Source organism: Cebidichthys violaceus, unplaced genomic scaffold (genome assembly GCF_023349555.1).
Source record: "Cebidichthys violaceus isolate CVI_PGR_0920_01 unplaced genomic scaffold, fCebVio1.0.p SCAF_31, whole genome shotgun sequence".
NCBI classification, from domain to species: Eukaryota; Metazoa; Chordata; class Actinopteri; order Perciformes; family Stichaeidae; genus Cebidichthys; species Cebidichthys violaceus.
The window spans coordinates 56,902-67,515 of record NW_027176495.1 but is presented as its reverse complement, the minus strand read 5'-3'; the positions used below and the strand labels follow the sequence as shown (position 1 = coordinate 67,515).

The 10,614-nt window shown below is 45.6% G+C and overlaps 2 protein-coding genes across 3 annotated transcripts in view; one reads left to right on the top strand and one right to left on the bottom strand.

Moving 5' to 3' along the window:
• Positions 1-357: 357 nt before the first annotated feature.
• mrpl19 (mitochondrial ribosomal protein L19) lies at positions 358-3,197 on the bottom strand. The gene is made up of 6 exons (XM_068724547.1): positions 3,102-3,197; positions 2,784-2,907; positions 2,551-2,669; positions 2,145-2,279; positions 1,025-1,206; positions 358-840 (listed from the first exon to the last, which is right to left on the bottom strand). The coding sequence occupies exons 1-6, from the start codon at positions 3,178-3,180 to the stop codon at positions 619-621; spliced, it is 861 nt and encodes a 286-aa protein (XP_068580648.1). The 5' UTR covers positions 3,181-3,197; the 3' UTR covers positions 358-618.
• A 669-nt stretch (positions 3,198-3,866) lies between these two features.
• Positions 3,867-10,614, top strand: part of LOC137882406 (protein eva-1 homolog C) — a 63,643-nt gene continuing 56,895 nt past the window's right edge. For both annotated transcript variants that reach the window (XM_068724710.1, XM_068724709.1), the window contains exon 1: positions 3,867-4,051. In XM_068724710.1, the coding sequence (XP_068580811.1) occupies positions 3,883-4,051 (169 nt within the window). In that variant the 5' untranslated portion in view covers positions 3,867-3,882. The remainder of the gene's footprint in view (positions 4,052-10,614) is intronic.

Genomic DNA, 10,614 nt, shown 5'->3' with positions numbered 1-10,614 from the left:
GTGTTTCTTTTTTAAGTGAAGGGTGCTGAGGTCTGATCCAAGAAGCAGGTTTACGGATTCATCTGGAAATCTTTATTAATTTAACTCCAGAAGCTCCTCAAATCTGGAACATGTGAAAGTGAAAAAAATACTATTATTTTAGACACGTTCTGTTTATTTAGCATGGCAGCGTTTCCCTCAGAACACAACAAAGGGCTCGGTTATGCAACGGCTGGTGAATGCGTCATTCATAGAGGAATAGCACCACCTAGTGGCAATACTCCGTAGCAATTAGACAGCAAACAGCTCTATCAATAGTCATCAGATACACAATGTCCTGTGATTCTGAGGACAACAAAATGTAATTCAAACGCTTGGAGGGTTTAATGGTTTTATTATAGAAACCACTTAAAGGACTTTTACTGCATAAAACAAACAGAAGAAGGCGTGACTCCTCAGATTACACCAGTGTCCATATTGGCTCCTCCGTGTACACGCTGGTGCGGATGTAGTAATCCTTCTGGTTTAACTTAATCCAGCAGAGTGTTCCACATCCATGCTCCTGTCTCTCCCCCCCCCCCCCCCACTCCTGAAAAAGGTCTGTTGATGGCACATTGATCCATTTGAGGAGGCTCTTTCTCACTTGCTCATCTCCTGCTGGACCTCGCTGAGGATCTGCTCCTCCAGTTTGGACGTGTCGTACTCCTTCAGCATGTCGTACTCCAGCCAAGGCTGAGCCCACTTCTGGGCGTGCTCCATCTTTTCTGGGGTCAGCGCCAGATCGAAGCGAATGCCCTGGACGTTGTACTTGGGCCGTTCCCAGCGTTTGGACCACGGCTTCGGACGCATCCTGACCTTCATCTGGTGAGTAGAAATGTAGAAAATAAGAAATGCTAATATGCCGCAGTTGTTTTAGATCGAACCACCCAGCGAAGGCACATTGTTATCCAAACTACTAGAAACAATACCTGCGTTACTAGGAATACTGATACATGCAGCTGTCTGAAATTATTATGAATTGGGATCCATCTTGAGGCTCCCTCACCTTGTTGACAGGCACCTCTCCAGTGGGGGAGAAGGGCACAGGCTTCATGTCCGGGTCGACAGAGCTGTACTCATTCAGGGCGTCTCTCAGATACATGAGGTTGTCGTCCAGCCTCTTCTCCAGCTTCAGCACGTCAATCTTCTGGATCCGGGGGCTGTACAACTCGTAGCAGATTTCCACTCCTGAGAGACAGACAAACACACACACACACACACACACACACACACACACACGCACACGCACACGCACACGCACACGCATGAAGAAAACAGGCGTTTTAGCTGAAGCACACCTGGTTCACTTCTTGTAAATGTTAAGGAACTCCGGACGGGAGGAGTTAATAGACGAGTCGGTCGTCTTCCTCAGCCAAGCTATAAATGGCCGACGCTAAGGTAGAGATGTGGACATAGACAGATATGGAGGGAAAGGGACAGGCGGACGTAATACTGGTTTACAATAATATCAAACAAGACATTCCTTCATGTCATGAGACAGGGACGCCACAGCCTAGTGACCAATAATGTGTATCACGGTGTTTTGTAAGATTCTGGCGGTTTCACGGTATATCACTGTATTTTTTTGTTTTAGCGTTAATGCATCAACGGCGAAAATGATTTTATCCCGCGTTTAATTATTAAGCGGACGTCACTGTCTTTGTACATCCTGCATCGCTCGTTTCTGTTCTTTAATGTAACGTTACTGTAGCGACGGAGCCTCTCCCAGCTGCTAACAGACTAGCTAACAAGCTAGCTAGCGAGCTGTACCCAGCATGCCGTTCGGCGGTGAAATTGTATAAATGTACAATTATTAGTGTTACAAATTGTTTATGTGTCAGTGTCGTGGTGTTTTGCCCTGTTAAAGAGCGTTAGTTGTGGGTTGTTAATTGTTGTTATAAAGTTATAACCTTCCCTCTCACTACACTCAAGACATCTAGCTCTGACCTTAACGACCATAGCGGCGAACAATACATTTAGCTGCCTGTAGAAGAGCGACAGCAGTTGTTTCGGCCATGCACCGGTATGACGGTGTGTGAAAAATTCATATCATACGGGAAATTAAAAACCGGTATACCAGCGCTACCACAGCCTGTGTGCTCACACAGAAAGTGAACAAACCTCACCTTGATTATCAATGATGTTCCTCAGGACACATGTGGCTCCCAGACCCTTTCCACCCCTCTGGATACAGATGCCGACAAAGCGATTAATTTTCCCACTGGCATTGGGGTCAGCCATGGTCACTGCCAGGACGCTCCCTAAAAAAAACAATCGGAAATCATTTACACCATTTAAAATGATGCAATCAATACGCTTTGTGCATAACTAAAAACACAATGGAAATTGTTAATATGTTTAGGAAATTGCCTTGAGATAAAAATGTGATCTGAGGAGGCGTTGGATGTCTTAAGATTTGGAAACAGGAAGTTCCACAAGTGAAGGGTCAAGACAGTGGAGGTGTTTGGTAATCTCACACCTGTCGCCTCACAGTGGTCACGTGCCTGTTGGGCGATTAAAGAGGTTTCTTACCTACGTAGAATTCGGGGATGTTGAGCACTTTCCTCCTGCGAATCATATCTTTCCTCTCAATGGAGAATTTAAAAGGATCCGTCCTCTGTCTGGGGGGGATGAACTCTGGGCTCAGAAACCTGAGAGGGGAAAAACAAACAGGACATCGCTTAAAAAAAAAACATGCTTTACACAGTCTGCAGCGTTAACATGTGTATCTGTGAGCGTCGAGAGAGATTGAGGCAGTTTCATACTTTCGCAGAGACGCCACGGTCTGTGTTTTATCTATGATGACAGGCTTAGGTGGAGGGATGAACTTTGGTGGCTCCTCGCTGTTATGCCCCGGAGCAAGACGACACGGTGACGTCGATATGAATCCTGCAAAACAACAAGAAAATACGACAAAAATCGATGACAGTTAAAGTGCTGGTCGCTATTACGTTAAACTATCGCTAGCTAACAGTCTAGCGTTAGCTTAACGTTAGCTCGTAGTTCGTGGATGTACATCTTAGAGACTGTGGGATAATCATGAAGTCTACGGGAGAAGAAGTGAGCTTCTTCAGTTTGCTTACGTTCATGTTGGGGCCGCAGGTTTCGTAGTAACCTCAGTGAAAACATGCATTTGTCGAGCCCCTTCGCGCAGGCTGCCATGTCTGACCTTCTGTTGTCGCGTGGGTATATGTACGGAAGCCGTATGGGGAACTGTCAATGAAACGCGATTTGTTCTAGTCTGCAGTAAAGTCTGTGGTCCACAAGATGGCGCAACCGTTTCATAGGTTATACATCATCTAGCCGGGTCCTGTTTCAAATGCATTAAACATATAGGAAGTAGCACATCAATACTGTATTAAAACAATTATATTATAAAGACCGATGGATGATTCCAGCCAACTTTTACCTTTATTCCACTCGAAAATGTAATAGTCTCGGATTCTATATGTCAGTACAAATTGCAATATCACACTATAGATACACTCCATTACAAGGAATATTCCTGCATCCACAATTTTACTTAAAAGCACAAAAGTATGAACAACAACGTAGTGTACATACATTATTAAAAGTACAAATAGGATCCTTGGGGGGGGGGGGGGGCAAAATGGCCCCTTTCAGAGCGTTATATTGTTGGATAGTGGGCATGCGTCTGGTGGGGAACTCGGGGTCTTTGAGACCATGCAGGGGAGCGGCGGTCCTCCAGGTGGGCTGCCTCCACAACGCGCAGCTAGAAATGCACTCAGAGAGCAGCGCACTGCTCGACCCGCACAGTCTCGCGGCGGTGTGGTGGGAGGATGAGGGAGGACTAGAGACATGGGACCGCACATCTCCCGCACGCGACGCAGCACCTGAAACCCAATGCGGCCGCTGGACTTTGCAGTGCTCCGGAGAAACTCACACACGTTGAATGCTTCAAGGATGTTCCTCTCGGATGGGACTCTCTCAGCCGTCAGTTCTGCGCTCCTGTTGGGAATTACGTGTCTGAGCGTCCTCAGCGACCTCACCAAGGGCTCTTCAGACTTCTCAGGTTGGCAATTGTTTTGTTTCTTGTTTTGTTTTTATTGACAAAAGTGGTCTAAAAGTTAATTTGACAAACTTTTGCAACGGCGCGGCAGTACGTTCAGATGATGCTTTTCTTCTGCGTTGTTTCGCGCAATCAATTAAGCCTCATCCTGCTTTTTACGCGAGAGAAGTAAACAATTAGCACCCCAGTAGATGCAAAATAACAAAAGGAGTCATAGCGCGACACTCGAAACAACCATGAGCGGTGATCTCAGCGCTGTTGTGTCGCATGAACTTCTCCTCCCAGGACGACCCGGCGTGCTGCAGCATGCTCACTCCAATGTTTGTTTCTCAAAGCGAGCAGAATGAACAACTTTAACATCCGGGGGGGGGGGCAGCCTTTATCTTATAGCCAATTCTGACGACAGGTTCTCCTTTACTGAAGCCACCTGGCTGAAGGGGATTAAGGCTTGGTTTATTATCAGTACAGCGTATATCTGCAACACACACACACACACACACACACACACACACACACACACACACACACACACACACATCTCCCATTGATGGAATAGAGATAAATGGGTTAATGTGTTACTAGATGGGGAACTATTGTCTAGACTGAGTGCTGCAGATTTACAGCTCAGAGAAGAAAGCAAACTCCAGATGCCTTGCATGCAATCAGTTTGAAAGGTGAAGTCAATGCTGGTCATATCAGGGCCCACGACCCGCCAATTACCTCAGGTTTATGTGCAATCCGGTGTGACGGAATCTGTGGGGCTTTTATGTGCGGCAGCATATTGCTAAACTAATGAGTTTGTTTTCTTTTTTTCTTTTTCTGTGTTGCATTAAAGACCATTGAGCTCTGCTGAGCCCAAGGGAAGCCTGCAGGTTTTGTTTACTGTGCCATAAAAGTGGAAGGCAGCTTTGTGTCGGTGTTAATTGGTCTCTAATGGGTCTAATGGTTGGGAATGAGCAGACTACCACTGTGGGGGGAAAAAAGGTGCTACAGAGCAGACATATGTAACATGCCCTCTGTGTGTGTGTGATTGTGTGTATGTGTGTGTGTGTGTGTGTGTGTGTGTGTCCAATGTTGCGGCCTAATGAGCTGCTAAAGATCACGGTGAAGTGGAGGCTGTTAACGAGGTTACGTTTCTGTAATTGCCACGTATGTGTCAGCGGCTGTTGGTTTGGTCATACATGCTATGAGTGAGTAGATTTAAATGTGGTTAATTAAGCAACACGGGGAAACTGTTAGAGCGTCTGAATCCAGATTTCCGCCGGTTGGAACAGGTTTACCAATAACCCCCCCGGCTTAGGCACGATTATGCAAAATCTATATCATAGGCAGGAGGTAATTCGTTGAGATCTCAGCTTTGGTGTAACTTTGCTCCATAGGGAGGGGGGGGGGGGACGCTGCTGTCATTTTGGGGATCTTCCGTTGCGTTCCGTGGACCTGAGATCGGTGTTGAGTCCCTCGGATGTGATTTTGCTTTTGCCCGTCAGGAAGTCTGCGCAGCATGCTTGGAACAGAAATGCTGACAAAGCATTCCCAGTGAATGAAATGAGAAAGAGGACTGAGAATACCTCGGGGACAAAGGGATCCTTCCAAGTCCTCGCATTCTTGACCGACGGCGTCTCCCTGGAGACCGAGAGGGGTGACTTTGATTGACAGGTGCTGCCAGGCCGACAGAACGCGGTGGAACGTCCGATGCTCAGAACCTCTTATCGGTGATGCGGTCGGATCGGCGATGGTGGAAAATCCGGTCCCAAAGGAATGCAGATCATATTAGTTAGCTCCTGCCTCTCTGCGGCTTGTGTTTGTTGACGACTGGAGTAATAGCAGCTTCATATTTCACCACGGAAACAAATGACTGCATGTTGGTGGGTGTTTTGATTCTGTTATCGTTTTCTATTATACAGCTGCCTGATTACAGGTGTGGAGTGAGCCGAGCAACACTTAAGAGCCCCGGGGCTAACGTAGCCAGCGAGCTAATTATGCCCAACGTTTAACAAAGTGATGCTTTGCTGTTGTTGTTTTGTTAATAGAGTCTAAAGATCACCGTGTGATCGTCTCCTCCCCTCACATCTAAATCCATCTGTTCAGGTTTACTCACATGAGAAGCTCCTAATGTAACCGATCTTCATCAGACCACGCCGCACCACAAACACTGGAGGGTGTCTCGCATGTGTTCACACTGAAATAGAGCTGAAATGAAAGGTTGATTAAACTAGCGGTGGATCGGCAGAATGAGAACCTGCAACTGTTTTGATAATCTATAAATCTATAAATATTATTTCTGCTTTTCTGTCTCCTGCTGGCTGGCGGTATCGCCTAACCAAGTGAGAAAACAATAATGATTTTTTTGTCAACAAAATGCTGGAGAGAAGAAAAAAAAAAGGCGAAACAATGAGAGGAATCTAGCGTTTGCTACAACTGGGCCTTTCGACTGTGAGTATACTTCCAAAACAAAGACGTATTGTGTGTCTCTTTTAAGCACGGAACATTTCAGACCCAGTTGTTTGTTACCAGACAAAATATATGACGCCGCCAAAGGGTTACAGTGCAGCAACTTCTCTTCTCTTTCATTAAACCCTCTAGGCTAAAACCCCATTTAACCGCTGTCAATGGGACGTGAGGCTGTTGAGGGGGGCCAAGGGGTCAACTGAGGTCAACCCATAGTGACTGTGAGTGTGTGGTTAGGGGGAGTTATCATCCATCTTGCTCTTTGTTCCCCCCTGTCGAACCTCATCACACGTGTTGACCGCTGTCGGGAAAAGGAAGAAAGAAAGACAGCGTTTTCTTTAGCTCATGAATTTAGATTCCGTTCAGAAGAGGCAGATGTTTGGATAACGTCAAAGGAGGGCTGTGAAGTCGTAATCTGATTTGACATTTACTTTGTATTCATCTATTTGTCATAGAGGGCGGTTAAACAGTTTAACATATTAAATCTAATTTGTTCTGAGAGCTTTCGATCTCTAGAAACAGCATTATTTGATCTTTAACATTTGATACACATACTTGGTTTTTGGTCAGAGCCTTTGCAGCCGTATCTGTGTTCACACTAAGATATAGAAGCTGTAGTTTACTGGATTTTATTTTTTGATGGGGAAAAAGTGTTGTTACAAACAATTACAGCTGTCATTTATCGAGCAGAAAGGGCAAACATTCAAAGTCTGAAATTATAGCAAAGAGTATTTTTGTTCTTTAGATTGTCGGTTTCTTGCACTTTTATAGACCGAACAATTAATTAATCAATGGAACGTAAAGAGCAGAGGTCGATTGATTAGTGGATTTTTAAAGGCCGATATAATAATAATAATAATAATAATAATAGTAATAATAGTTTGGAGCAAGAAAAAGCTGACAGATAATTAATCGGTCGATGCCGATCACGAGCTGATCAGGTTAAACTCAAGACGGGTCAGATATGACGTGTATACCACTTGTCAGCTTGTTGTAAAATCAGCTGTTTTGACATTTTCTAACACTATCCGCAGATTGATGCGTTAAAACAAATTATCTATCTGTCTATCTGTCTGTCTGTCTGTCTGTCTGTCTGTCTGTCTGTCTGTCTGTCTGTCTGTCTCGGTGACGCGGTGATGGACGCCCCTGAGCGACTATCGGAGCTCAGTCCCGCCGACAGCGATGATAGTTTGCATAATGACCCGTTGGCGCCGATTAATCTGCCAAAACCAAATAATCTGTCGACCTCCAGGAAAAAAGACTGGGGAGCTCGATCCTTCGACTGAGACGGATCAGCTGATTGCTTTACTATGGGCAAGCGCTCTAAGCCGCCTGACGCTGCAGCCAACACACACACACACACACACACACACACACACACACACACACACACACACACACCGACACACACACATCCACCTATGCTATTACCCTATGTCCCAGTCCATATTCCTGAGCGCTACTAGAGGCCCCTCAAATCTTAATCCGCTCCGATTTTTGAGTGGCCTTGAATATAGGGTAGCACACTGAACCCCATGCTCTCCTCTCTCCCAGCCCCCCCCCCCCACACACACACACTCAGCAGCTCGCTCGCCTCCTCTCCTCACCACCGCCCCAGCCTCCACCTCGCTGCCTCTACTCCTCCCTAGGGCTTGCTTGATCACTGTTTCGGTGTCTGTGTGCGCCAGGTGAGCTCTGTCTAAACAAACCCTGCCTCCCACTTGTTTTGTCTACTGCGGTGGAGGCAGGCGGCTGGGCGGACCGCGAGGAACCCGGGCACAAGGCTGCTTTTCTCTCTGGCTGAATGGAGAGGGGGGGGGGGGGGAGCTGCCGCTATTCAAAGAGCGCTCTCTTGTGAGCGACTTCCCAAAAGGAGCGAAGTGTCAAGATATTTTGATTCATTGCGTGATGGGATCACAAACACAGAGTTGTTGGGTGTCAACGAGGGAGCGACTTCTTTAACAGCATGTGTTGTTCTGAGACGCACTGAATCTATAAACCACTTGTGTGGCGCTTCAGACATTTGTACTAGTTTGAACAGGTTTGAGCTATACGCTTTTTGATTTGTTAAATCCGCCAAATTGTTTTCTATAGACAGGAGACGCGCTGCAGAGGGATTCTGTCTGGGTTTGAAAACGTTGCATCAAATCTGGATCTGGTTTAGAATCCGCTAAATCCTTTTAAATCCCTTCTAAAATCCATTCAGGTGTTTTTTTTTCATAATATTTAAGTGACGACAGTTATAGATAACGGTTAAGAGCAGCTCAGAGGCTGACATTGATGTAGCTTTTTATCAACAGAGAAAGAGAATGGACATCAGATTCAACAAGATCTGTGTCGGTGTGAGATGAGTTGATCCATCCATTCTTTTTTTTTTGCTGGATCTAAAAGAGAACCAGCTGTCAGAAACCAACCCAACTGACGGCCATTTAAGCTGAGACATAATGAAGTTTTATCCACACATAAATCATATCCAGCCGTTTGGTACCAACGAGACGTCTCCTGCGTCCACATTCTCATAAAACTGTGAGGCTGAAGAGCTTTCCTGGTGCGTGTGATGCAGATGACTGCTGGATGTCTGCGCTCCCGTATGCTTTTCTTTGCCATACAGTGGGAAGCGTGCGGTTGTGTAATTTGAAGCGGAAGTCTGGCACAACGTGATGGCGATGAAAGACTGTGTTAGTTCCTTCCCCCCCCCCCCCCCCCTGGATACAATAAGTACATAAACAAACACACACACATCAAGCAACAATGTGGTGCTGGTGATGAGAGATGAGTGTTTACAACAGGAAACCACTCGTCTCCTCTGCTCCCCTTCAGCGTGAGGAAATGACATTTACCCCCACCTCACACCGCAGTAGTCACGGGCATTTTAAAGACTTTATTAAAAAACGGTGTTCAGCTTCTTTCAAATGGATTTACTTTCTTTTTAACTCCAACAACAACAACAACAACGACGGGCTGAAGGGAATCCAGGATGACGCTTTGAACACAAACGTGTTGACAGGATTAATGTGAAAATGAGCTGAAACTCTCGCCACATAAGCCATATTAACGTGCGCCAATCAAAAATAATGTTTGCCAAGATGTGTGTGGGGAAGGCAGCACATCCTGACTGAGGTGAAAGTCTCGTCTTTGAGCGTTTTTCAGTGTGTCGTATATCATTATCAAGTCGTTCTGCTGCTGTCCCACAGAGCTTCCAATGGGATGATGTTCTGTTCTAATTCTATTTTTCCAATATAAAACGGTCAAAAAGTCATTGCAGAATTTATTGGTTTGGACAAAGTGTCAAAAGTCTCAACTGCTTGTTTAGTCTGGGCCGCAGTGAAAAGCTACTGGGGACCAAACAACTGCTCCGAGACGGCCTGACTGGTGTGAATGAAGTCAACACGGAGGTGGTGAAGCTGAGCTTATCCTTGTTTACAGGATGTCCAACAATCCAACCTTTTGTTCATGTCAAACGCATGTAAGACTTAACTTGTTTCTTTACAGGACTTGTACGACGGCGGTACAGTAGGCCATGAATATGAGATATGAGTTCACAGAGGTTGGGTTTATACCTGAAGTCTATATGGCCGTATCTATTGCATCTGGCAGAAGCTCGCGCTACGGCGCCATGCGTGAGTATAAACAAAAGCTGAAGCATGTGTGTGTGTGTGTGTGTGTGTGTGTGTGTGTGTGTGTGTGTGTGTGTTACTCTTGACTCTCTGATGAGTGATATTTAGTGCCCACACTGGTAACTATCCGGACTGAGAGCGTGTGAATGCTGGCTTGCGTTGCAAAGCGCTTTAAAGAAGATAAGGACTATATATATATATATATATAGATGTAGCCCATTTACCATTTAATATTGTGATACAAGACGGTTCTTTTTCACTCGGTTTCTATGTATCTATATGTTGTTATTGTTCATAACGTGCTGATGAAGCAGGATGACAGTCAGTAACTGAATAAACAGCTCTTGGTTCATTTGTAAAAAGTCAACAATTGTTCTTCTCTAAATCAAATAATCCAAACTAAATGTGTGAAGCAGCCGTAGGGTCTCACCAGTACACTATGCTGTGATGGGGTGTCATCAGTGTGTTGACTGAGGGCTTACACCGGCTGTGAAAAATCAC